This window comes from Rattus norvegicus, chromosome 1 (genome assembly GCF_021556685.1).
Source record: "Rattus norvegicus strain SHRSP/BbbUtx chromosome 1, alternate assembly SHRSP_T2T, whole genome shotgun sequence".
NCBI classification, from domain to species: domain Eukaryota; kingdom Metazoa; phylum Chordata; class Mammalia; order Rodentia; family Muridae; genus Rattus; species Rattus norvegicus.
The window spans coordinates 30,706,077-30,733,705 of NC_141534.1; the positions used below are offsets into that span (position 1 = coordinate 30,706,077).

Genomic DNA, 27,629 nt, shown 5'->3' on the forward strand with positions numbered 1-27,629 from the left:
CATAGGGAGGCCGGCCGCTGCCCGCGCCGGTGTCTCCGGTTGCCGGGCCAAGCCTCGCCCGACTGCCGGGCCCCGGATCCAGGCTCCACAAGTCTCTCTCGGCGCGCGGTTCACGTGCCCCAGGCTCGAACCTCGGACGTGCGCCTGGGAGCTCAGCCGGAGGGTGGGTCCGGGTCCAGCGGCGACATGGGGAAATTTCAGTCCAAGCACGGTGAGGAGCCGGCCGGGGGGCGGGAGAGAGGGAGCGGGTGGGCGCCGCCACTCACTGTCCCTTCCCTCTTCCCTGTGTCCTCCGACCGCGCCGCAGCCGCTGCAGCCTGCAAGAGGAGAGAGAGTCCCGAAGGTGAGCCCGGGCACGGTCAGGGCGCGAGGCGGCCCTGGGGCCGGATGCGCAGAGCTCTGAGCTTGGGGCGCGCCTTGCCTCGCGCCCTCGGGTAGGACACGCCTTGGGTCTCCGGGAGCGCATGGCCCCGGGGCTCTGGGGACCGGGTGGGCGCTGCGAGGCAGGCTGGGCAGAAGCGCACCCCGCGAGTCTCACTGTCTCCTTTCTTCTCCGTGGGTACTGCGCGTTTCCCGCGCGTCTGCGGGCGGGCCGCAGGGGACAGCTTCGTGGTGTCGGCGTACGCGAGCGGTCGCAAAGGAGCGGAAGAGACCGACCGGCGCGCGGGCAGCGGTGTGGAACATCGCGCACGGGACAAGCAGGTAGACGGGAAGGTGGGCGGGGTCGCGCAACCACTGGCCTTGAAGTACCGGTGTCGTGCCTCTTTGCAACTGGGAGATGCAAAAGGCTCTTTTGGCTGGCCAGGATAACCTATCCCTCCTCACCATCTGGCATAGCATCCCAGAGGGGGCTGGGGTGCTGGAACCTCCAAGTCCTAGACTGGACTGGTGGCTCCACCCCTGAGGCAGGAGGAGCTGGTGAAAGGACTCTAAGGCAGAGCTGAACTCAACTGGGGGCCATGATCTCAGAATTCCAGGCTTCAGTTGGAGGACCTCCTCTAATCTGTTCATGGATGGTATAGGGCTGATCGCTTACACAATGAAGTTGTCCAAGAGGTAAGGGCTACCCTTGCCTCCCATGTTTTAGAGAGCGTACTACAGGTCTGTAGGGAGGGTCCCTGGACAGATGAGCAGTGGAAAAACGGTGCACCCAAACCACAAGTGTTTGTTACCCCGTGTTACTCAAAGTAGATAAGCCATGTGCTGTGTTTAAGAGCAGAGAACTGCCCAGGGTCAAAGCCCCAGGGATGAGATGTGGTGGAGCTTGCTAGCAAGAGGAAGTAGACATTGGGTTATTGGTGTTAGAAAGAGCAGAGTTTGAAAGGACAACTACATACACTTGTCACCTACAACTGGCTCCCCACTACTGGCTCCTACTACAGACAGGCCCCTCACTGGCTGGGAGCTCTGTGGAGTCAGCAAGTGGACTGGCTCAGTGTTCTTTCTGAAAGGACCTTCTGGTTGATGAATAGAAACTTCTGGGTGTTCATGAATACTTTGTGTGGGCCTGACCTGAGACCTGGAGCTACAGAGTAGTACATAGTATAATATGTACTAGAGTTCGGAAGCGTGCTTCCTGGGAGGGTCTGCTGTAGCTTTAAAAGTGGGTATGCTGAGGTATTGTGGGTCTAGTGTGGAGATTCAAAGTGTGCCGTCCATTTCTGGGAGAGGAGCCAGGCCAGACTCCAGTTCTGCCCAGGTCTATCTTGCTACCACTTACATGTCCTGAGGAAATCTTGATAGGCAGTTGATGCCTCTGGACAGCTTGGTTCTCAGATGCATGTTAGCCAGAGATATAAAATTGAGGCTGGTGTCTAGGAACTTGTTCATGCCGTGGGAGAACATTTAGATTGGCCCTACCCCTGAGCCGTCAAGCCTAGGGTCTTTGCCCCCCCCCCCCTCACCGGAGCAAGTGTGAGCTCAATCCTTGGAATCCCTACTGGAGAGCAGTGCTGTTCAGAATGGGGCACATCTTAGCTGACAAGGAAGTGGGTGTCACTGGAGTATTGAGGACCAGAGTATCTTTCTGGAGGGTATAGGCGTTCCCTGTGTAGATGTGGAATTACTGAGGTGAAGCTGTGATCTTAGGACCATGAGTACTACACTTTGGGTCATTCTTGTTTTGTTTTAGTTGTGTGGGCTTTGGCTTGCATTGTTTCTTTTAGCTTTGTCCTTTTGTAATTAGGCTTTTCTAAGGCGGCTAAGAACAGTCTTAGTAGGACCGACTTGGCTTAGGTAGCTATAAGCAGCAACACTCTGTTCTCTGGGTTTCCCTTATCTGGCTGTGGCTCCCAGCCAGGCAAGACCTTGCTTGAGCTGAGGCCCTGGCCCAGGTATTCTTGAAGCCACATTGGTGCCCTTGTGTCTAGCAGCTTGAGCTGCCCTAGGTAGCTCTTGCCCAGGTCTGGGAGGGACTTTATCGCCATGTTCTTTCTTCTATCTGGAAAGCTCAATGGGAACAGTTAGTGTTGGGTCTATGTCCTTTCTGAAATCCTTCTTTTCACAATGTCCAGAGTTTCGCCCAACTTAGTGTCCTCCCAGGAGCTGTGCCCCAAGGAAGGGCAGCCCTGATTGTACTGCATAACACTCATGATGGTCATCAGGAGACTTGCATTCTCCTCTCCTGACTTCTCCTCTGCTCTCCCCATTCCCTGAAACCAAAGAATGAAGTTGCTTTTTTTTTAACTTTGTTATGGAGCTGTGCATCTGTGTACACCTAAAAGTCTCCTGAGTGCCACTTTCTGCCTTGAGTGGCCGCCATTGCTATTCCCAGAAGCTCTGCTGTGTGTCAGCACCTGTGTGGCTCCTTGCCTGTGGGGATATGAAGGAAGGGGCTTGGGTTTGTTAGCAAGAGCCAAGTGCTGATTTAGAGAGAAGCATGTGGCTTCAGAACTACTCTAGTCACAGGCTTGGAGACAGTACTGATGGGGCTATAGTTCAAACAGCAGTTGGTGGTGGCTTTTCTCAAAGTGGCTGAGTAGTCATCCACAAAACAGTCTCCTTATGTGTGTCATTTCTTCCACTAGACTGTCTTTAATTTCCCCAGTTGCCCTCGAGGCTGGCAGGAAATTGCTACGAAGGCAAGAGTCACTGTTATTTTTGTTTTTGTTGTGAATTAAACACAGATTTCCATTGAGCCTAAGGAAGGAACATTCTGCTCATTCGAGTGGTAGGGTTTTAACTTGGGCTTTGGGGGATCTGCTTGTATGTAAGTTGAGGAGGCCACTGAGAACCATGCCTATGGCTGTCTATGGTCATTCTACAGCTGCTCATCTTTGCAAGAGGGAAGGACATCGCTGCTTAGCCAGTTGAGGGGCTGTGTGGCTGTCTTGAGCAGACTGCACCTTCACCATGCCACTCACCAGCTCCAACCACATCTCCAGGGCCATTCTGTGTGTGCTGACATGTTATACCTTTCAGAAGGAGATAGATAACCCTGTAAGATATGGGAGTGATCAACGTGAGACCTTGTGGTACTTTCCGGGGGCTGAACTTGGCTTCTAACAAAACCCATCGGCCCTTATCACCATCTTGTCTATAGGTTCCTCAGAACTGGAAATCTTGCCCGTTCCTGCTTTGATCCCTTCTGACTGGCTAGAAGTCTCTGGTGCTGGCTGGCAAGCCTCAGCCCCTTAACTCTGGTGCTCCTGCTGTGGGAGAGGTGGCTAGTCATTTACCTGACCTGAGCCGGGAGCCACCTCACCCACAAATTGACATGCTTCTGTTAGGGAAGGAGAGATGTTAGCCTTTGAGACATTCCTCATGTTTCTGTCACAGCCTGGCTACCTCCCCAGCCCTGGTGGACACAGAAACATGGCACACGGGCCGTAAGACATGTGCAAGGGATATACGGCGTTCCAGGGGGGGTGATGGGGAGATCATGGTTCCTCCTCAGCTGCTAAGCTTCACGGCCTCCAAGAAGAAGCTGTATTTGCCTGGGACTGCCTACAGAAAGTCTGGAATGGAGGCCCTGAAGGCGCCTGGGTAAAAGAGGCATAACTTAGGTATCAGCAGCAACCATTGTAGCACATCATCATCGCTCCCCACTATCTCTGTGCCTTCTGTGTTTGACTTTTGGGACCCAGTGTGACTCTCGAGACGTTGGCACAGAAGTGCAGAGGGATCCAGGGGCTCACTTTAATGCAGGAACATCAAGGACAAGCCTGGGCAACATCAAGGAGCATGAGCGCCCCCAAGGTCAGGTGGTCAGGTGGCCCTGAATACCTGCCTCTTCTATGCTTCTGGGTTTGCAGATGTCTCCTTGAGCCCCACAAATGTGTGATAAGCTGAGTGGTTCGTACCCAAGGGGATTTGAATCAGCAGAGGTCTCAGGAACCACCCAGCTGATTTGCAGGAAATGCCTCTAGGAGAGGGGAGGCAAAACTGGCCCGAGGACCAAACCTGAGGGAGCTAGTAACAGTATTTTAGGCACATGGCTGAAGGTTACCTCCCAAGATATGGATAGGGCTAAACAGAGGAGAGAAAGGAGGCACAGGCTACAGCGTTATCCCTGTGTTGCAGAAGATGTTGGAGTGGGCCTCAAGGACTAGCCAGGCGCCATGCAGTCAGTCTGGTACTTGGAGGCCCTGACACTGCTTTGATGTACTCAGCCACTGAGGAACCGTGTATGATTGGGCTCTGCCCTTGCTCATTGCCTGGTTCTCTGGTGTCTTATGACAGGAGCTCTGGGAGACTGACCATCTGAGGGCGTGGTTAGGGCTGTGGCCACAGAGACTGGAGGGGCACAGTCCTGGTGTCTACAGTAAGGTTGGCTGGCACAGCCTCTCTTTATGAAGGTCATTGGTATTGGAGGAGTGTTCCCCTGGGATTCAAGTTCTTTGAGAGGTTCCCAGCAAGATCAACCAGCAAGTGTTGTCTGGTGGGCACCGAGGGAGTAGATATGTGCAGATGTGTGAATTGCACACCTCTGCTTCGGAAAGCCCTACATAAAGTGCCTAGGTCAAGGCTCTCAGAATGTGGGGCATTTCGCCTCGGGGTGCCACCTGCATCTGATCAGGGGAGGTTCATAAACAGCTAGGACTAAGGCTAACACTGGGTAACTTGTCTCATCTAGATTTCTAAGACAGCTTCACCTCACAGGGTTATCCCTGTGGCCTGTGCCTCCTCTCCCTCTTCATTTAGCCCTATCCATAACTTGGGAAGTAACCTTCAGCCAACTCAGCCATTTTGCTGCTGAAGGAGCTAAAATCTTGGCTTTCTGGAAGTATTAATAAAAGTGGAAAAGTGGCTTCACCCCACCCTGTCAGCAGATTGGCCACTGTGGCAAATGGTGCCACCTCTCTAGAACTCATATTACTTCCTACGGTTTTGCTTGTGGCTGAGTAATTTACATATTGTGCTCTGTGTGTGTGTGTGTGTGTGTGTGTGTGTGTGCGCGCGCGCGTGCACGCGCGTGCACTTATGCATATATATGCACATGTATGTGGAGGCCAGAGGTCAACCTTGGCCACTGTTCCTTAGGAGCTACCCAAGAGTTAGCCTGTGATCACCATTCTTGACCAGAAGTCCTATTCAACCTGGAGCCCTGGGGAGGAGCAAGGGGTCTGAGGTGAGCTTGGGGAAAGGCAAGCAGGAAGCCACCAGTGGCATGACTTGTAACCATGGTTTCAACCATACACAGGGAAATGACTGGTCTCATGAGTGTTCTGTTCTAGCACTGTGGTCCAGTTTCATGGGCAAAAACAGGCTGGCCAACTTCCCAATCCCTATAGCTTGTCCAGAGCTAGATAATGCAGACGGCCCAGTCCTTTCCCAGCAGGGACAGGCCTACTTGCTCTGTAACTCTTGTCACTTGCTCTGTAGTCTGGGGACAGGGATTGGTGGTTTCTGTTTCTTGGTAACCAAGAAGCAGTTAAGAGCGCTGGCTTCTCTTCCAGAGGTCCTGAGTTCAACTCCCAGTGACGACATAGTGGCTCACAACCATCTGTAACGCCCTCTTCTAGGCACAGGTGCACATGCAAAGTAGTGGAGTGGTGGGTGGGTGGGTGGGGGGAGCACCCTCATAGAAGCAGGGTAAGGAGGGATTGGATAGGGGGTTTGCAGAGGGGAAACTGGGAAAGGGGATAACATTTGAAATGTAAATAAAGAAAATATCCTATTTTAAAAAATAAATAAATAATTTTTAAAAAGAAAGAAAGTAGAAGACAGCTCTGTCTCCAGTCTCAAGCCTCGGTAGTGAGGTCAGGGGGTACCCACTGGTCATCTGCACAGAGGTTGTTGAAGTCCTGGTCACAGCTAACATGGGAATCCCTGCCAGGCCCAACAGAAACATGACTCTTTCCCTGCCATGGACAGGAGGCAACAAATTGGCCCTGGCAACGATGCTATGGCTTAGCCACGTGTCCAGGTCTTGAGGCCTTCTCCACACGTCTCTGAAGTTCAGCTTAGTTTGTTTCCTGTGGCCTTGAGACCACATATTTCTCACAGTTCAACCAGGAGACATGAGAGGACAGATGTGAGGGTCTAGGATAGGATGCACGATCTTGGCAGAGGCTGACCCCTGTGCTTCAACCTGGCCTGGTCTAGGGAGTCAGTGTCAACACACAGTAGGATCACCCACATGTGATTAGGAAACACAGTGGCCAGCCTTGTGCTTAGGAAAACCCTGTGGACATAGACCACTTCTCCCTACAGGTAAGAGACATTCCCAGAATGTTGCTTGTGTCAGAAAGTCTCTGGGTTATGAAGACAGGCTTGTGTCACCCCAGGAGACTATGGAGAAGCTAACGCAAAGCCGCTCAGAAAGGCTGCTGTCCCTAACTGGTTAGTGGTGAAGCCCTTCAGAGCTGTGTGGCTCTGAGGATCACAGTAAAGAGTTGTTCATGAGGGAGCTCCCTTCGTATAAGCCTTGGATGTGTGCTCTACTACTGAGAGTGAGGTTAGCATTACATGGTAATCTTGTCTGTTCATTGAGCTGCTGTGGGTGCTCTTGTGGGCTGCTCTTGCTGTGGAATGGTACAGGCGCCCATGCCATCAAGTTCATCCATACAGAGCAGAGCAGAGCCTGAGACCAGTGACCAGACCCTGACAAACAGGATAGCAGTTCAGTACAGTTGTGCCTGGAGGTTCAGATGGGTGTGTTACTGCTGTGTCCGGCCTCCCTTTCATAGCCTTCTTCTTACATAGACATCTTCTTACAAGAGGGAAGATCCTGAACCCAAGAGATCCCATCCCTCCCACCCCAGCCCTTCCGAGGAGTCAGTTCTGTGTCTTATGAGTTTTGTGTCAACTTTACCCACTGGCTGAAGGATCCCTAGAAGGGTTCAGAGAGCAAGCCAGGTACCCAGAATCTGTCCTGGGTCGTGTGAGAAACCGAAGTCCCACTAGTGTGAAAGATGGGCTATGCCCTCCCGCTACAGAGCCATCTGGTCCCGGTGGGGCACTGCTTATGCGTTTGATCTGTCAGGTGGACATGCTGATAAGCAGAGCCAGGTGGAGCCCGGGTGGCCAGAGCTTCCGGAGGAACTTAGGCTTTGGTTTGGCTACAGGGTCACTGGAACACGTGGCTCAAGTGAGACTCCTCATACCTGAGGTGGCAGAAGGAACGGTTATTCATACAGCCCCCCTCCTTCCCAGCCCTTTCCTTGATTGGCTTTCTGTGGTTATCTTTGGGCTGTCAAAACATGAGTGCTGTCTGCCCACTGTGACCCAGCATGGGTCAGAGCAAATGGCTCCTCTTGGGCCATCAGTGGTGATTGGGGGAAGCACCATCGTCCTCAGTCTCCATTGTTTTATTAACTGACCTTGGTGCCAGGTATCATTGAAGCCTGGCCTAGAACATGGACTGGCCACGTTTAAGGACAACATTGCCCTAGGCTGTGAGAGGTGAAAGCGATTACCCCACGTACTGGCTCCCTCGCCAGGAACAGTGACGAGATGGCCTGTTGGATGGGGTATACCCTTCTGCTACAGAGTCGTCTGGTCCTGGTGAGGCACTGTTTATGTGCTTGATCTCTCGGGTAGTTGGTAGACATGGTCAGCTGCTAGGACCGTCCTGGGCAAAGCCCAGCACTGGGGTGGGCAAGACTGGTTTGCTGGAACTACTACTTACAGCTAAGCCTGTTAGTGATCAAAACCCTCGCTGCCCCCTAACCTGCCTCGCGGCAAGCTGCACCTTCTGCAGGGCTGGTGACTGCTGTAGTCAGCTTTCACATTGGTGGGAGATTTGGCAGCATCCGGCTGGCAGCTCTCCATGCCAGCGCTGAACAAATCGGTCTGTTCGATCCTGTTTGCCACGCACAGCTGGAATGGACTGATGTCGTAAAGCCTGGCAGCCAGAAGGGAGGATTTATTTTACTTTTGTTCTTCGGAATCTTCTCAGCTAGCTCTGGCGAGTTTTGAGCCCTGAAATCAGAGACACTAAAAAAGCATGTAATATTTTAATACAGAAATTCAGATGGAGATTATTTTAACACACCGTTAGGCATCCTGGTTGGTCAGTGTCTAAAGCTCTGTAAAGGATGTTCTGTGTGCTAGGAAGCACAGCCCTTCCTGCTCTCTGTCTCCAGGATCATAGGGGCTGCCTGTGTAGGGGGTGCCAGGGCCCTCTTGGCTTCTCTTATGCCGCCAATGGGGAGGTCCTGAGTTGATATATTTAATTCACTGAAGGGATGTGATTTACTTGTATCGCCTTGAAGCGAAAGCCTGACCTCATCCCGGCTCTGAGGAAGAGCGTGCTCAGAAACAGCAGGAAACAGTCACCCTGGTAAACTGTCATCTTTCTTCTGCCACAAGGACCTGGCACACAAGCTCCACTACAGGAACCTGCAGTGTCCTCCCAGGGAGACTGAGAGTAAGGTGGCTGGTTAGCCCTTTCTGTTCACCCTGCTCAGTGGACTCTCGCAGGTTTCCTTAGCCTTCCGCTCTGTTTGTGTCTTGGTAGGGAAGTCCTGGATGCTCACCCAACACTGTTGGCTTCATATCCTGTTCAGTGTCCCCTGCCCACTCAGTCTTCCTTCCCCATAGCTGACTGGGTGCCTTAGCTAGACTGGCGTTTGGTCTCTGAAACTCCGTCCAACCCTGGCCCTTGCTGTCCCGGGGCTGCTCAGAAGCTCCCACATATGTCACCCAGTTCAGGGTGTCCAGACCGTAGGTCTCCCAGAGGAGTGAGTGTCTCTGAACGTGGCCTGCTCTTGTCATTCCCTGTATAGATCCGGTCCCTGCTGCTCTCTCTGGTTGCCCACAGACCCTCGCTGGCAAGGTTAGCCCTCGGACTCCTATAGTGACTTATTAGGAGGAAAGGCTAGACTAGGGCAGAACCACCTTCCTCTTCCATCAACTTTAGGTGGGCCTCACCTATGCTGGGAGTCCTGGAGCCTATTTTCCTAGGGCTTGGGAGAGCCAGCTTTAATCTGAAGATAACATTGCGTTTCAAGAAAGATGAGTAGAAGAAAGAGAACTGCACTGCACTCTGATGGATTCCTTGGAAATCTGGGATGGGGGCGGGGGTCCACGTGCTTCAGAGTTGTGTACAGGAAGCAGTGGGTTCCAGGAGGCCAAAAGGATCACTGGCGAGTGGGCAGTGGGAAGAGAAGTTGGTGGACTCGGCTGAGCCCTCGTGGAGTGCAGAGTCTACAATAATGGGATGAGGCTCCAGGGGTAGACACGGTTTAGCATGAGGCCTAGGAAGAAGGGACCAGAATACGTCACTAACAAAGTTCAAGCCGCAGTGAGCACCGTCTGGCAGCCCAACCTGTGTAGACTGGAGTGGAAGCGAGGAAGATGGTAAGGAAGTATTGGGATAAAAGCAAAGAGTACCCCAAGTACAGAGAGAAAAGCCACATCCGGGCGCACTGAAGTGGTGGCCCTAAAGACCCTTCTAGGCATGCAAGGCAGTAGGAGCTGACCAGTGGCTTTGCCTTGGGTATCCACATCCTGTCAGAGAGGGCATTAGCTCATCTGTGGAAGGGGGAAGCTTCCCGGGGGTTCTTTGAGGAAGAGCTCCTTCGGGAAGCAGTGAGGGAATCACTGGGTACCATATCTACCTATGCAGAGAGGAAGCAGATCCTTAGTGGGTGAAGTAACCAGGTCAGAGCTCTCACCTCTCCCTGGCCAGCCCTGGCAGCCAGAATCTCCTTGGTGTGATAGCCAGCCAGTCCCTTGGACTCCTTCATGAATATCCTAGGAGCCTTGCTATGTCCCAGGCTTCCTTTTGCGTCTGGATGACCCTGCACTCACTTCCCCTCACTTCTCCCTGCAGCTGGGCAGCGTTCTGCTGCCTGGAGCGGGCTCCATTTCTGAACCAATATTATTTGTTAAGAGCTACAGTGCAAGTCTGTCACGGGGACCCTACTAAATCCCCTTACAGTTTGGAGAATACAGGTTCAGCTTTTTCCCCTTTAAGAACTTCATGTGGCTGCTGCCAGATAGGGTAGCTGTGAGGCCCTCTTTGATCTTCACGGCCCAGCCAGGCAGCAGAGCCAGTGAGGCTATGTTTCCACAGAGCTCTACGGAGAGCACTTAACCAAAAACGAACAGCATTTATTGCTTTTTCTGAGTCGTGAGCTCCCCAGGGGCCTGGCGCCGGTTTTCAGCCTGCTTATCTCTGGTAAGAACACCACATCACACAGAACCTTCTAAAGTAAAACAAAAACAGTAACGTGGGGTTCAGTTCTCTTCCAGCTTTGGAATTAATCTGCCTTTGAAATAAGAAGCATAAAGCTTTAATAGGAACGAAAGGAAACAAAGATGGCCAGTGGGTTTCCTGAGTAAGAGTCGAGGTGGAGGGAACCCTGTGGGGTCTCTATTCAAATCAATTGAGTCCACGTTCATCCAAGCAAGAGGCAGAGGGATCTGAGGCTGGGAGACCAGAGTTTGGGTTCCATTTTGTTATTTTGCAACCTTTGTGGCCTGCGAACATGAATAGAAACTGTGAATAGTCACCATCAGAGAAGGTTGGCCAGCCTTGATCATCATTTTCTGTGAAAGACAGTCATGGTGTCAGGCATGACAGGTAAAAGAAGATCAAGGTATAGACCAGTTACAAGTGACTGGAACATGGAGGACTAAACCAAAGCAATTGCAGTGTGGCAAGGGTGAAAACAAGGGATGTAGTCAGCATGCCTCATGATTATTTGTCTCTGGAGAAATGCATGTATGTATGCATGCATGAGTATGTGTGTATGTGTGTGTGCACGAATGTGTGCATATGTGTGTTCTAGTGTGCGATGTGTTTGTGCACGTGTATGTGCACACATGTGCAAATGTGTATGCGATGTGTGTACACATGTGTGTATACAGCATGTGCAAATGTGTGCACACGTATGTGTTTGCATACATGTGGGCACACACGTGTGCAAATGTGTGGTGCACTATGTGTGCATTAGTACTTGTGTGTGCACCGTGTGCATGTTTGCACATGTGTGTATGTCCATGTGCGTGTGTGCACACATGTGCACAGGTGCACATATATGTGTGCATGTGTGTGCATGTCCATGTGTGTTTGCATGTACAGTGAGTACAGACATGCTTATGTAGAGTCTTCACACTCACACATAGAGATTTAATGTGCGTGCTGCAGGCAGTTTGTTTCAGGGTGGGTCCCCTGTGATGTCTTTGTTGGAGATGGATTCTTGGAAGGATGTGGCGTCTTCTTTCTTTGCTGAGGTATGGGGCTAGTTGTACTCTGCTTCCCACTTGTGTAGGTGAGTGTGGATGACACGAGTCACCCAAGTCCTTCCCTCTGAGTGAGGGATGGAGAGTCTTGGCTGCCAGACATTAAAGGGAGGCTGCTGACCCTTTACGGCATATGACCTTCCCGGCAGCATGTCTCACCGCACGAGTTTCTCCAGCAAGTGGCCAAGGCTCATCCTTGTAATGCATTCATTCAGGGACGCGTCTACCCTCTTCTGTCCATCTAGTACTCTGAGAACTGGGCTTCCTTGGCGTCCACCTCCTTGTGGACAGTAGATGGTCAACTCCACACAGTACATGTGGCTGGTCAATCCTATACAAATTGGGGAGTAGTGTGTTTTTGGATGAATGGGTATTGGGAATATGGTCCATGTTATATCTTCTATCGTTAATTGAATGATAGAAACAATGGGAAACTATGGTAGGAAGATGATGACGGAAAATGAAGGAAGGCAGACACTGTGTGCAGGAGTTTGTGTTTTAGGAAACCCAGCTGTTATAAATTTTACCTTTCTTTGGTTATACAGCCCCCGGTGAAAATGGTCCTAGCTTCCCCTCCCCCAATTAAAAAAAAAGAGTAAAAACACCCTGCAGATCTTAGAAGAAAGTGAGACACTAACATGCACTTGTTGTGTTCCCTTCCCACGGTGGGCTCTGGATTCACTATCCTTAAACATCCTGATTTAGATTCTCAGGCACTCAGGACTTCATGGCTCTCAGCCCCTGCAGGGGACCCGCCAGGCACCACAGGAACTGCTGGGCCCCTACTGCACAGGTGTCGGAATTATTAAGCCCATAAAACTAGATTGTCACATCTGAAACTGTTTAGCTGCTGAAACTGAGTCGTGACTTCAAAGCTGCCCAAGCGTTTCCAGACAGACGAGTGGGCCAGCACCTGGAAGTGGAATTCCAGCCCTTGGCGGCAGGCAGAGTGGCCTCCTCACCTTTTCCTAAGAAAACACTGTTCCTCAGAGCCTGGGGCTAGATGCCACACCTGGAAGCCTGTGCGTGGAACAAGGCCCCTGCATCTGAGGGCTTTGCTACTTCCCTGCTCCAGAGCTGTCTGCAGCTTCACCCCTCCAACCACCCCTGCCCACCCCCATCTCCTCCTTGTCTCCTGTTCCCTGCTTTTTGCTAGTCCTTACTCCACCTGGTACCTGCCCCAGCAGAAGAGGCTGTGGCCTTGCTGTCTCTACCCAGCAGCCTCTTCCTCCATTTCCCTCTTGTCCCTGCCTGTTCCAGTATGGTGATGGTCCTGGCTTCAGTTACCTCCTTCAGGGCCTCAAAGCTCTTTGTGGCTCTCCAAGAGTAATCTGTCCCATGGGAGATGCCCTAAATGTAAGATATGTGAGGGATGCCCATCAGCAGCCTCTAAGCAGGAGCCCAAGCGTTCTCCTGGCTCCCTGGGCTCTCCTGCGTGGCCCTAAGGAAGCTGCAGCCCACACTTGAGAGTACTACTGGCCACTCCTCTGGATGGCTCGACTTCTGTCTGACTCCACAAACATGAATCTCCACGGCATGAATCTGGCATAGATCCTGTAGCTCTATCTTCCCATCAGGATATTCTTAGCCTGGGCTTGTGCCCCAACACCAGTCTCACATAGTGGCCAGGTCTGATAGATACTGCAGAGCTGCCCCAGAGGCCATCATGGTGGCCTCTGTGATATGTTTCTGGAGACTTCTGCATCTGAGTAGAAATAACTAGGAGTTGAATGTGGGTGATTTTTCTGACAGCCAGGAACAGAGTAATAGAATAGTGACAGGAATAGAGTAATGAGACACCATGCCTTCTAGACCACATACCCTCCCCAGCTATCCTGTTGGGCACAGTTCTGGAGAGTGGCTTCAGTCTGCTCTAGCCTCGCTTCCTTCTGTCTCCCCTCCCCTAGAGGACCCACTGAGGGTCTAATCCCACTTCTTTCTCTCCCCATCCCTGCCTGTTTCTGTCTCTGTATTTCCTTATGGGAAGTCTGTCTCTCGGTGTGTCCTTCTCCACAACCTCACCCCGTCTCTGAGGCACTGACAAGATCTCCCCCTTCATCAAGGTCTGTATTCCAGGATGTACAGCCTTGACCTTAAAATTGACAGGTGGGACCAGAGCTTCCACAGCCCACAGGCTTCGTTGAGGGTCACACATCGCCTCGTCACAGAGAACAGGATGTTTTGGGAGCTGGCATGGCTTGTCCTTCCACCAGAGGCCTGACTTGATTCTCTACCTCAGCCTGGATTCTGCTTACAGAAGTCCGTCGGGAAGGACACATGGGTTGTTCTCTGGACAGGAGCAAAGTCCCCTTGCATGAGGCCCAGGTGAAGACAGAGTTCTTGTGTTTCTGAGTCCAGGGACACCTCAGGCAGTGAACAACTGGCATGTGGTTGTCCTGAGGTCCATCTGCCTGTGGTTGCTCTGTTCCTCATTCTTTTAGCTGTCTATGGTCTGTGGGCAATTGGAAGATGCTGGGGTGTGGCTCTCCCAGGCCTGCAGGTTCTAGTGAGTGATTTGATTCAGGAACATGACCCTCTTCCAAAGGTGGGTGGCAGTGCCACCGTCTCTGACTTTAGTAGGACAAATTGTCTTCTTAGGAAACTAGGACTCCGGGTTTGTCGGGAAACTTCCCCGCTTGCTACTGCCACCTAGTGGCAATTATGGGGAATGTTTTAAGACTGGCCTGGGTTGTCCTGGGTCCTGTCACCTCAACCCTTTGTGGGGTGATAGAACAGGGCAGGAAGTGTGAAGAACTGTGGACCCCTCATTTTGGGTGTGAATAAATGGGTATTTCTAGTATGTGGACTATGTATGTATGTAGCAGCAGGGCAAGGAGCCCCATAGGCCAGCACAAGTTAGTCCCAGACATACCTTAGATGCTTATGGGTTACGTTCCCACTGTGGCATGGGCCCCCACAATCATGACACCGGTCCCCAGTAACTAGGGGAACATTCATCAGAGACTGGAAAGTTGCAAAGGCATCAAGCACCTTGGGGTAGGGTGTGTAGTGCAGGGAGGTGCCTATGTGTCAGGCACAGAGGACACGTGCAGAATGCTAAGCTGGAGCCTCCTCAAACAGTCGACCTCGACAGGACATCTGGAATATCCAGCCGCCGAGAGTGTGAGGAGGAGGGAAAGCCTGATCAGAGAGGAGTGACTTCTGAGGTCCGAGCAAGAGGGTGTGGTTCTTTTAAGAGGAGCTGGGGTGAATGGGGAGGTAGGACCCTCAGGTCCCTATCTGCTAGGGCCTGTGGTCACCAGACTCTCACAGCAGGGGTGTGTAATGTCTGCCTTTCACAGCCTTGCCTGTGAACCTCAGTCACAGGGAAGGGGGCTGCGTGTCTGGCCGGTGGCCCTGTACGGGTTTTATATGATGGTGTTTCTACTTAACTACAGCAGTGCAGATTAAAGGACATTTCTTTGTGAGCAGAGCAGATTTGACTTAAATCACCAGGCCGAGGCCAGAATTACCCCCGACATACTCATTTTCTCCTTTGATCCGGGTCCTCTCCAGCCACCCCTGGGCTAGTGTCTAGAATCCTCCATGTCCTGGGTTCTGGTGTGTGTTGACAGAATCCGCTACAGTGGCCCTGCCCACAGATGGTGTGGCTTTGGTCAATTATAGCAGCCCTGGCCTATTATTGTAGCCTTGGGAATGTCTCGGGAGACCGACCTAGAGTTTGTGCAGGATCTTCCTTATTTATTTTTCTTCTTTTCTTGCAGTGCTGGGCATTGTACCTGGAGGGTTCATTCCGAGCATGCTCTCCTCCACGAAGCCCAACTCCTAGCTCCCTTTGTGAATTGAATGTCCTTGCTTCCCCCACCTAACTTTAAAGTCTCTACCCATGCAAGGCTCCGAAACTCAAGATTGTTTTCTTAAAAAAGGGAAATGGAAGGTGTCCACAAATGCTGGTGGTTCCAGCAGTAAGGTAGTAGTGATAGGCAGTTTATAGCAACTGGCAACTCAGCTAGACTTCCCTCTGGGGGTGCTATACCCACCAGCTTCTTGGTAAGATGAGACTTGCCTGTTCATGAAGGATTTAAGCTCTCAGGGGGAAGCAATATGTCTGGAGAGGGAACTATTGAGAAATCTTAGGGATTGTCCCTGATGTCACCTGCATCACTTTTCAGGCCCAGCAGGGCCCCCAAAGGTAGCTGTTGGTGACTCAGGAGATGACGCCTTGACATTTGCTCCATCTGCCCTGCTCCTGTCTCTTGACGTGAACTGGAGTCTTCGCCCCTCTCCCTGATGCCACCAGCTTCGGTTTCCCTGCATACCTGTGTTTTGTCAGCAGCAACTTGAAACCCAGGACTTGTAATCAGACATAGTACCTGTCAGCCACAGCACCTGAGGCTCCTCCAGGATGAAGCTGAACCCTTGGGGTTCATGTCCTTGAACCTAGCTTCCATACCTCCTAGGATCTGGAACTGAAACTCTCTACGAGTTACTCTGATTTCAAAGAAAAAAAAAAGAGCCCCAAATCAGGTTTTTAGAAATTACTAAATTTTATAGCTTTGTGTTCAGCCGGGACAAACTGGTCCCTGTCTGTCTAAGCTTAGGCCTCCAGTCTCAGGAGGACCTGTCACTAGGCACTGTAGACATAAAAGAGCTTCATAAACCAGGACAGACTCCTCGCACTTCCTTAAAACCAGATCCTTTGAGCCTTCATTCAGTCGGTGTGTTATTTGACCAGTGCATTGGACCTTCTCCATTTTGAAAAGGGGTTTGGGGCTGGAGAGATGGCTCAGTGGTTAAGAGCACTGACTGCTCTTCCAGAGGTCCTGAGTTCAATTCCCAGCAACCACATGGTGGCTCACAACCATCTGGATTGAGATCTGATGCCCTCTTCTGGTGTGTCTGAAGACAGCTACAGTGCACTTACATATAATAAATAAATACATCTTTAAAAAAAAAAAGAAAAAGAAAAAGGGTTTCATTATGTAGTCCTAGCTATCCTGAAACTTGCTAAGTAGGCCAGGCTGGCCTCAAACTCACTGAGGTCCCTTGCCTCTCTGTGTCCCAAATGCTAGGATTAAAGACACATGCTACCATATGTGCTTAGAAAGGGGACTTTTTAATAATTAGAGGTTTTCTCATAAGGACGATCTCTAGTATAATCTCCTAAGTGACATCCTAAGAACGAGCTTTGTATGTATCCTATTCATAATGGCTCCCACGAGTGGGAGTTCCAGAGAGAAGATGACTCTGGGGGTACTCATAAGATGTAGAGACGAGCAGGGGTCTTCCATGCTTCCTGGCCCTGGTCAGGCCTTGAGCCTTTGGTCTTCTGCAGTGAGGGCTCCTCAAATGCTGTGTTTCCTACAACGGCTGCACAGCCAAAACAAAACAAAGCCTGGAGCGGAGCCCTTCTCTCTCTTCCCCATGTTACATTTTGGAGTAGTCCTAAGGAGAAACCTATCCTGGCTTCTCCCTTCAGGAGATGAACGCTGGGTTTGTCCTCACCAAGCCTCCCACAGCTAATACTGCCTAGAATACTGCTGTATTCCTGTCTCTGTCGTGTACCTGAGCACTTCTGGTATTCCTCATCACGTACTGCAGAACAGTCAGCCTGTCCGTTCAGACGTGGGGCTTTCACAGTTATTTTCTCATTCGCTGCTAGAGAGCAGACTGTTTTCCCCATCCTATCCCAAAGGCATCAGGCTTTTAAACCTGCTCTGTCATTCCATGCTCTGGGTTTGAATGAGACCTGTGTCCTTTATGTTCTGCAGATAGGCATGAACCCACAAAGTTGTGTTAGGTCTCCTGCCAGGCGCCCCGTGTTACCTCAGTGAGGAATGGGGTAGGGCTAGCGACCACCCTGCAGTCACTGACAGGTGAGAATGTGCCACATGCCCCTGGGGTGGGATATAAAGTTGAGGAGCCTTATCTTTCCCTGTCCCCAGCTACAAACCAAAGGGATCATTTGGCCCATGTAATCCCCAGGGGCATTGCCAGTTAGCCAGATGAGTGGGTCTTAGCTCAACTTCTCATCTCCTCCAGGGCTCGCAAAACTTTGAAGCCACCTGGAATCAAACAGGGGTGCCAGGAAACTGGTGGGAAATCCTCCCTCCCGGAGGCCCTGAGTGCCAGGCTGGGGGCTGAGAGCCCCCCTGTCCCGAGGGGCCCTTTGATTGCAGATGGCTTCCGAGGCACATTTTCTGTTTCCTTTCTCGTAGCCTTTGCTTCTGTGGACTATTTACAAGAACCATGTGAGCTTTTGTTCTGCAGAGCTTCTTGGCTTAAACATTGCCTGGATGTGTTTGAAGTCCTTCCCATTTTTCCAGAACTGGTCTTGAGATCAGCTGTGGGCTGAGGATGTTTCTTGGCAGCCATCCCTGCTCCTCAGCCCAGCCCTGAAGGAGGCAGTGGCCCCTTTGCCGCTTCAGTGAATGCTACCCTAAGATCATCCCATGGGTACCATGGGGGCAGCTTTGGTGGACAGCTTTGCAAGCCAGGCCAGGAGCAGAGGGCCACATAGGACTCGAGGCTTCTTATACTTGTGTTGGCTGAGACCAGGGAGATCCCAAGCCTCACTTGAAAGTGGGTTTTGCTTGCAGACAATGAGGCCAAGTCCTGGAAGCGACTCCAGCACATGGTATTTGTACACTCTGCTGTGTGAAGTTGTAAGGAGCTGGCCTATGTGGGCCCACAGATTGAGGGACCTCTTAGAGGTCTGATGCTGGTTTCTAGTCAGGGCTCAGGCTCACAGAGCGCCTATTTAGTGACTTCCTCTGCTCTTCGAAGTCTCAGAGTTAGTAGTCATAGATTATCACTTTTTTTTTTTTTTTTTTTGCAGGAGCTGCCCAATGGAGACCCTAAGGAAGGGCCTTTCTGGGAAGACAAGGGTTCCCTAGAAGGTGAGTCTCACTCCTTCAATTGATCCCAAGACTTCACCCTGACCCTAGGACTCAGACCCTCAACACTGGCACACAAAAGCTGGGATCGATTGGTTCCTAGTCTCAAGAGAAGTTAGCTCTTTAGCAGGCAGGAACCTTAGTCACCTGTGATTCCTTACCAAGCAGGCAGCTCAGATCTGTCCATGGCAGAAGCAAAATACTGAGCCACAGGGTCCCCATACAATAGTTTATTTTGTGTGCGTAGTCCTGGGACTGAGCAGGGAGGTCAGACCGCATGGACTGGTGCTCTTGAATTCTGAGCTACTGTCATGGTCACTTGCTTCACCAGTTGTGGAGTGGTGGAGCAGTCCTAAACATGCCAACTGTGACTTGAACCCCACTTGAGTCATATCATATGTGTACGTCTTTAGTGGAGTCAGCCCCACTCAGAAATGGGATGAGTTCTTATCGGCTTCTGGTTAGTAGGTGCACTGGCCTGTAGACCCACCTCCAGACATCTGCTGAAGCCCACAGGGACCCCCCAGCACTTCTTGCTGGAAGTCAGGCACTCTCAACGGACACCTAACCAACAGCCTGGGTTCCTCTCAAGACACAGCTTGAAACCCTGAGAAGACATGAACCCCAGAAACAGGGCTTCTTATGCATCCACACTAGGATTCAGGGGAGACAAGATTGCTTGGCCAACAGACAGCTCACACGTGGCTTTGCCAATGGGTTTTGGATTAAAGACATTAGAAAATGGCCATGAAAATGAGGAGAAATGCCAGGGACACGGGGACTCGCTCTCCTGGAGGACTCTGGAGTGGATACTACTCCGTTTTGGTCTTGAAGTTTCTTCTCCTGTCCCACCTGTACAGTGTCAGCCTAGAGGAGACAGACTGCTCACTGAGAGCCACTATGGGCTGTGTAGTGCAGCCAGGGTACACCCAGTGGAGCTAACCCAAGTGAGGGAGGCCTCTCCTTCTCTCTACTTTCCTATTCTCCAGAAGGCTCTAGCTCAGGGCTCATGGAGAACAGAAGAGAGCAGAGATAGTCAACCCATTTCCCCTCTGTCCTCATGCTACCCTCATGGACAGGCCCTTGCCTCACCTCCTCTTGTCCCCTCAGTTGTGCTGCCCCCTGAGAAGTCTGAGGGCCATGAGGGCCAGCTCTTCAGCGTAGATGATGGGGAGAAGGCAGCAAACCGAGAGGGTCCACTAAGACTCAGCAAGAAGCACTTGAACATCGACGTAAGTCCTCTCCTGTGTACACTGGCGTGAGTGGGATGAATAGTGATGACCTTAAATGGGAACCATGGCCTCTCTGAGGTCTTATCGCAGGACTAAAACGTGCTGCTCTGGTGGTTTCCATGGTATTGCTGTGAACCTGGCAATGCTGGGCAAATGAGATTACATATGTGATAGGTATCTAGCACGACAGTCAGGGAACAAGAGGGGGATCCCCTATGCCCACAGACAGGGGGGCAGCAGGAACACCTGGTTCTAATTCCTCCAACTCAAAGTGATCGTGCGTATTTACATGAGCAGAGACAGATGCCACAGGGGAGAAACTGAGTCATGAGGCATGGAGTCAGCTCCTCACTAGAAGGGCGGTTAGAGCTGGGCAGGGAGCAGGGTTGAGGGGTGCAGGCCAGCTGCTCCTGAGCTACCGTTTCCTGGCTGAAGATGGGGGAGAGCCACAGTTGGGGCACTCCCAGTGTCAGGCACCAGTGATTCTTCCTAGTTCCCTACCCCTGCATACCGCCTACAGGCACTCCAGTGTGATGTCTCAGTGGAAGAGGACAACCGTCAAGAGTGGACGTTCACGCTGTATGACTTTGACAACAGTGGGAAAGTCACCAGAGAGGTAACGTGCCCACATCTGTCACTCTACCCACAGGATGGGGAGTTAGGGGTGTGGCCTCTTGAGATCTGGTTCAGCAAGATGGACAGATAATGTCTGAATCCTTAGATGGATAGACAGAGTGAACCCTGACTGGAGAGAAAGAAGAGACCAGAACTTTCCTGAGACAGAAGAGGAGGCAGGGCCCATTTTAACATCCTGACCTAGCTAGTGCCAGTGTCTCCTTACTCTGTCAATCTGCACGTGTCTCCTCACCAATTCCAGCATGGCCTTTCTCTGTAGCTCTGACATCCCTAACTAAGCCTGTGTTCCTCACAAGACAGCCTGAGTTGGTGGAGTGCCCTTGCTCCATTGAACTGTGTCTGAGAGAGGCAGAGGAAGCATCTTCATTGGCCATGACAGTGCTGCTAAAAAAAAGTGTATCTAGGTAGAAAGCTTATCTGGTTGCTCATCTAATATTTTAGAATGTAAAAGTCAGAGGTGTGGCTTCAAAGACAGACAGCGGGGCTACTGATAAGCCATGTACAACATCCTGGGTCTAATCTGGGTCTAAGTCAGTCTCAGATGGGGAATAAATGGACCCAAGGTGCCTGCTGTGGACAGGGGGTGAATACATGCTTGGTAAGGAGAGGAAAAAGCTGTCCCTTGAAGTCTGTCATGTTGGTCCCAGGACATGTCCAGCCTGATGCACACCATCTATGAGGTCGTCGACGCCTCTGTCAATCATTCCTCGGGGAGCAGCAAGACCCTCCGAGTGAAGCTAACTGTCAGCCCTGAACCCTCCAGCAAGAAGGAATGGCTTCCCCCTGGCCAAGGTGAGGCAGGAGCCTTCTAGTTCAAGTGCTGTTATCTCCATGAGCCCCACCCCTCAGCCGATCCTGCAGGGGCAGGCCACGCCTCCAGCCACCCCTTCCCAAAGCACTTGTCTCCACCATTGGTCCCTGATATCAACATTGTTTCCCAGCCACTTCCAGTCAAACATGTCTTGTTTCCACAATGCCCCAAGCAGAACCTGGTACCTGGCATGGGGACAGAACTTTGCTTAGTGAGTGGATGACTGAGCAAGGAAAGTAATTCATTAACAAAGGGCACAGTGGTGTAGGCCTCAGTCCATGCGCTAGAGAAGCAACAGGGTGAAAAGTTCAAGGCCAGCTGTGACTTGTTTTATAACTTCGTATCAGCATGGATTGGTTCCTGCACTTTATCCCGTGCACTGATAAAGTCTGACCTTCACCTCCGTTACGCATACTCTGCAAGTGAAATCATGTTTCTTTGTATCCAGCCATTAATTTATTTTTAAACCATTAACTCTACACACAACTGTGCTAAGACAGCGTAAACTATCAAATCCCTATGTAGGGATATGCAGTGTGCAAGAGGCAATATCTCGTATGGTGATGTATGATGTGGAATAAACCCTACGTCTTAACACTGGAGTCGGGGGAGTTCAAGACCAGCACTGGTTATACCATGCCTGTCTCAAAACAAAACAAAATAAAACAAAACAAAACAAAAAACAAGACAACAGCAAAGAATGAGTGGGTGGATGTCCAGATGCGTAAAATGGATAGGCAGAAGAAATGCATGAGTGAAGGCGTAAGCAGGTGGGTCAGGGATGAGTGAATGACTGAATTGCAATGAGCGAATGAATGAATGAACTAACGAATGAACAAACGCCTTTCTTTCAGAGCGGGAGCCCACTCGTGGCAGAACAGAGAGTGAGCTCCCAGATGACCCACGAGTGGCCGACAGAAGGCTGTCTGCCTATAGCAGGTGAGATGTGGGGCCGGTGGTTGCTTCCTGCTTGCCCCCCTCCCCCCTCCAGTGTGCTGTCAGACAGGCTGCTGAAACAGGGAGGCATTGTGTGCTATGAATAGTGAGGTACGTCGTGGGGCTGAGCACGTCTATCCAAAAGAAGGGAGCAGGGGCCATTGTGGTCCCAGTTAGGTAAACAGAGGACACCCTAAATTTAGGGCCACTCGAGCCTGTGCGACCTGTGGTAGTATCCTGAGTGCTGGCATAACAAGCTGTGGACCTTAATTCTCTGGACAGCAAACAACACTGTCCAACTATGTTACTTCTGCCTTCTCTGGGTAGTGGGTTCCAGTCAAAGTCCCTACCTAGGCCTCCTAGACCTCTATCCACCTCTGCAGGCAGCCCTGTCTTATGACTGAAGGTCTGGCCTTGAGCAAATTGTCAGGCCTATCCTCTCCGCTCCACACAGGAAGCCCAACACAGATCCCCAGCCCTGTCCTGTGCGAGTGCCCTACTGTGTGGATGAGAACACAGAGCGAAGAAACCACTACCTAGACCTTGCTGGCATTGAGAACTACACATCTAAGTTTGGTCCTGGTAGGTACTGGAGGACTCCCACCCTGTATCTACCCTGTTGGGTATAGATGTCTCCCTGAAGGTCCAAGTAGACTGTGCGTGTGTATGTGTGCGTGCCTGTGTGCATGAGTGTGTATGCACATGTGTGTGTGAGTGCGTGCGTGTGTGTGTGTGTGTGTGTGTGTCTGGAATTCCTATGATCTGGTCCCAGGTGCACCACCCCATTATCCTCTTCCTAGATGTGAACCCACAGCTTACCCTTCTTTCACTGTCAGGGGCCTCAACATCCAGGTGTATGTATGAGACATACTCTGGCTTAAAGAAGATATAAAACCACTAATTCAAGAGCCCTCCAGCTGGGGGAGCTGGCAGTTAGGCCAGAATTGCCAGCTTGTGTAGAGGTGGACAAACCAGCATTGTGGACACTTGTAGTCCTGCTCTGCTTCATGTTCCTTTCTGGTTTTGTGCCTCTTGTATCCTTTAGAGATTCACCAACTGCAGCCTGGCTGGCACTCTGAAAGCTGGAGGCCGAGTCTCCTGCTACTACCCCATTTCCACTAGGCATCCCTAAGGGTCCACTCAGGCGATCTGTACACTGTGATAGTGCCTGGTCAGCTAGAAGCACCTGGCTAAAGTGGACCCACACTTGGGAAGGGCTGGCTCCATGTGCTTTGCACGAGAGCTTTGGCCTCTGACGATGGGGCCAGCTGAAGAAGGACTCCAAAGGTTTAGAAACTGGCCCCATATACTAAAGCCACTGCACAGGGCGACCTTAAGGGTTTAAGCATTTCGTGAAGCTGATAATGTGACACAACTGTTACCCTCCTTATAGCCAAGAAGGGTTCTGACTATCCCAGTGAGAATCTGCTTCATGGGACCCACAATAAGGACAAAGGGTCAGCTGAGCCAAGCCGCAAATTGCCAGGGTAGCCAAAGGGTGACATTCAGGGTCCTCAACGAGGTGCCTGATTCCCAGAGCTTGGGACTGAGATTTTACTTCTCCCCCCAACCCCCACCTTGGGGCATGTGGCCATCTGAGATGTGATCCAGCCAGAAAGCCAGCTCTATTGCAAACCCATAGTGCAGATATGACATGTCCCAAGCCTTACTCTGGGCCACCTTTGTCTTGTCTCTAGGGTCACCACCTGAGCAGGCCAGGCAAGAACATCATGGCAGGGCCACACACATTCCAAGCAGGTCCCGGTCTCAGGAGTCGGACGCCCATGCTATACACCACCGCAGGTCTCAGGTCCTGGCTGAGCATATTGTGCCAGCTAATGAGCCTGCTCCTCGGGCCCTGGCTGCACAGCCCCGACTCAAGGGGCAGGAGAAGCAGTTCCTCAGGTCTCCCAAGGGTCCGGGAAAACCTCTTGGGGCACCAAGCGGCAGCAAGCCAGGGAAATCGCTCAGCCATTGCCTGCAGGCTGTGCCGCTGTCCCAGGGTGCTCAGGACGGCCACCACCTTCCTCAACCCCCACCGCAGCCTCCGCCACAGCCCTATGGTCACAAGCGGTACCGGCAGAAAAGCAGAGAAGGCCACTCACCACTTAAGGGGCACGGCCAGCCTACCATGGTGGAGCATGAAGTGGTCCGGGACCTTCCTCCCATGCTGGGGCCTGAGGGCTACGTGGTGCCTATGATCCAGAGGCATGAACACCACCATCACCATGAACACCACCACCATCACCACCACCACCACTTCCACCCAAACGCCTCCTAGCGCCCAAACAAGCACTCCGCCCAAATGCCCTTGGGGACATAGACCAGATGCTGGCAGGTGCCCGGTAGTCTAGCGTCCCCTGGCCCCAGGGAGATGACACCAGCCTGGATATTCGTGGACAAAGCTACCTTTCTCCATGCCGTTTGGATGCCAGTGCATTTGATGCAGCTGATGATTACAGTAAAATGTGCTCCCGTGTGGTCCAGAAAGCCCATACGAGTACACAAAAGCATGTGCTCCCACTTTTACTGCAGTGTCGCCGTGGGACGTTGGAAGGGCTGTGCCTAGGCATTCTTTGTATCCGCATGGTCCTTTGACCTTTGGGTGCCTAAATGGAAAAGGCAATGCTTTTTGTGAAGTTCAGACATTGGAAAGTCTGAGGGCTGGGATTGGGAAGTGCTTCTTAAGTGTACCCTGTTAAACGAGGCAGAACAAAGAAGCCAGATTATCAGCAACCGTGGAGGGGGCGTGGCTGAGCAGAGGGGCGTGGCTGAGCAGAGGGGCGTGGCTGAGCAGAGGGGCGTGGCTGAGCAGAGGGGCGTGGCTGAGCAGAGGGGCGTGGCTGAGCAGAGGGGCGTGGCTGAGCAGAGGGGCAGGGTGGTGATGTCCAGTGGCAGCGTGAGGCTTGGTGTCCAGAGCTCCTAGCATCCTAGGTAGATGTGGATAAGACCCAGACAGGTTGGGGTGGGTGGATCAGGTACTATGCTGGAGGTCCCCAAACAGGCTGTGCATAGCTAAGTGACACTTAGATGTCCCTCCATAAAGGCTGCAAGGGTGTGGAGACTTCGACAAGCCATGATCCTTGTGGTCCCACCAGCAGGCTACAGCGAGGGGACCTCTTTGCCTTGTGAGTTTGTGCAGGTGGCATTACGCCTTCCTGACATAATAAAAGATGGCGCGTTCTGTAACATGGCATATCCTTGTATTAAAACACTTTCTGAGCGCTGCGGTCAGTCTACCGACACACCGCAGCTACAGGTGAAGGTGGCAGGTCCTTGTGGAGGGTAAGTGCTGTAGGACCATTTTGACTTATGCTGGTCACGCACATGACTCCATAGTAATACTACTCACTAAGCGATTCTCAGACTAAGAAAAATCAGCACTCTAAACCCGGAGCTCAGCTCATGTTAACAAGGAACACCAAGCCCCACGTGGACTCCGTGGGCTACAGCTTATGCAGGCTGTTGGGAAGCAACACAACCTTGTGCTTATCCCCTCTCCCTAAAACCCTGTGCCTATTCTAAGGAGTTACTGAAGATCTGAGTGTGATGGTTCTTGGGACCTGGCTGCACATGTGTAGGGAGACCTGGGGATCAACCCCCTGTAGGCTGTTGCTAGTCACTTCAGCTAGAGATGCTCATGAAAACCAAAACGTGCCACCCTTTCCTACATGACTAAAGCGCTCACATCATGGACGTCGAGATGGCACATTCATAAGGTCCCACCACCCACGCCACAGCAGAGGGACTGCACAGGAGGTCAGCGTGGACTCCCAGTTTGCTTCTCAATGTGCAGCATTCTTACACTGGGTTTGTAAGACGTCCTTTCAGGAAGAGATGATGATGATAAGAGCACTGGTTGCTCTTCTGAGGACCTGGGCTCAATTTCCAGCGCCCCACGTGGCAGTTCACGCCTGTCTGTAACCCCAGCTCCAGGGCTTCGGGCACCCTCACACAGACATCCATGTGGATAAAACACCTATGAACATAAGCTAAAAAATAAAATAAAAAAGCCAGCGATGTCACATAGGATATCCCCAATGACATGGTTCAGCTGAGCACCGTGGGAAGCGGTGAGATTCAGCCAAGTCTGAGCCCTGGCTTCACATTTTAAAAACTCAGGGCAGGCGGTAACCCTAACGCGCTTGTGGCAGGGGCCGAGCATCTGCCGCTGTGTGAGTGTTAAGCAGAGGACTGTGCAACACTCCAGACAGCAGGATCCTCCATGCCGCGTGTCAGACCTAAAGAGATGGGAAACAAACGCCCGGACCATTTAGTTGGGTGTGGCAGTGAATGCTTGCGGGAGCCTACAGCAAGAGCTACAATTCAGGATCAGGCTGGGCTGTCTAGTGACACTGCCTCGCCTGCCCCACACTGCTGGTGCTCTCCAGCATTTAGCCACTCTAGACATGGTCACCAGTGTCTGCACATGTCGTTTAGAAGAGTGGATCTGCTGAGGTGCAGAAACTTGGGTTGATTTAGAGACTCCAGGACTAAAAGTAAAGAGGTAAAACAGCCATGTTGCAAGTGGAACGAGAGGTAAGAAAGCCAGGGGTGGGGATGCCTTGCCCACCCTGTGCTGTGCGCCAGGACGGTGTCTCCATGGCAGTTGGTAGCACCTGGCAACAGGAGAGGGTGGCCATTGTGGGGAAAACAACCAACCTTGGCCGTGTATGTGGAGGTTGTGGCTACTGTGTGTTCCTAGAACTGAACAGCCTGATCTACGTACATCCCCAAATAAAAACCGCCAAGGGAACAAAGGTGTCGCCAAGATGCCCCTTTCTCAGCAGGTACCCCATTACTTTCAGGGTGAGCCTTTTGACTCCAGTTTCTATTTAGCCTCTCAAGCAGGATCTGGAATCCTGATGCCCTGAGCTGGCTACGGCCTTCGTTCACACATGGAGGTCTCCTAGCAAATTCAGTCAAGCATAGGGTCCTTGTTCTTCTAAACCTTCAGGGCAACTCTGTCTCTTCAGGGCTTAGACACACTGCTCCTGCCTGCTACCCAGGCCAGTTGTGAGAGCAGAAGACAGTCTTCGCCACTCTCAGCTGGCTTCAGAGTGTCTTTGTCATTCACCAGACCATCCCCATGCGCACTAACAGCCCCGGCCTACGCTGGGCAGCTCTTCAAGGGTATCTGCTGCTTGGCCCTTGTTCTACCTTAGGTCACAAGACCACTCTGCTTTTCCCTTGGGCCTGTCCACAGCTGCATGTTTTCGTGACCTTGGATAAAGTGACCCGGGTGCTGTTCCCCAGCCCTGGGGTTCCTCGATACAGTGGTATCATCGATGTGATTGTCAGTGAACCAAGTCCATCCTCAGGGACTCTGGGGTGGTGCCCTTTCTGTTTCTAGTGTCCTTAAGCAGAAGATGTCAGAGTCACTGACAGATAGCTGTGGTTCCATAGCTCTGGCCACTGCACCATGGCATTACTCCCAAAGGCAAACAAAATTCACTAAATCCCACCTGCAAGTGTAACAGGCTTCAAAGGCTACACTGCCTAAGCTTCGTACTTGCCATAGAA

At 51.7% G+C, this 27,629-nt stretch overlaps 1 protein-coding gene across 4 annotated transcripts; it reads left to right on the forward strand.

The window, feature by feature from the left end:
• Nkd2 (NKD inhibitor of WNT signaling pathway 2) lies at positions 1 to 26,848 on the forward strand. Of its 4 annotated transcripts, none has more exons than NM_001107454.1 (10): positions 1 to 211; positions 317 to 343; positions 599 to 702; positions 18,434 to 18,494; positions 19,602 to 19,723; positions 20,244 to 20,339; positions 21,007 to 21,151; positions 22,025 to 22,109; positions 22,561 to 22,688; positions 23,804 to 26,848. In NM_001107454.1, the coding sequence occupies exons 1-10, from the start codon at positions 187 to 189 to the stop codon at positions 24,385 to 24,387; spliced, it is 1,377 nt and encodes a 458-aa protein (NP_001100924.1). In that variant the 5' UTR covers positions 1 to 186; the 3' UTR covers positions 24,388 to 26,848. The 4 variants fall into 4 exon arrangements, with proteins under 4 accessions (NP_001100924.1, XP_087408754.1, XP_087408761.1 ...); XM_087552628.1 differs by having other exon boundaries at positions 2 to 211; positions 308 to 343; positions 23,804 to 26,131; XM_087552635.1 differs by lacking the exon at positions 317 to 343 and having other exon boundaries at positions 2 to 211; positions 23,804 to 26,131.
• Positions 26,849 to 27,629: the final 781 nt, after the last annotated feature.

Coding starts and splice junctions, on each gene's coding strand:
- Nkd2 (XM_087552628.1), top strand. CDS start 187: ATGGGGAAATTTCAGTCCAAGCACG. Junction 212..307: donor GAAATTTCAGTCCAAGCACG/GTGAGGAGCCGG, acceptor ACCGCGCCGCAG/CCGCTGCAGCCTGCAAGAGG. Junction 344..598: donor GAGGAGAGAGAGTCCCGAAG/GTGAGCCCGGGC, acceptor GGCGGGCCGCAG/GGGACAGCTTCGTGGTGTCG.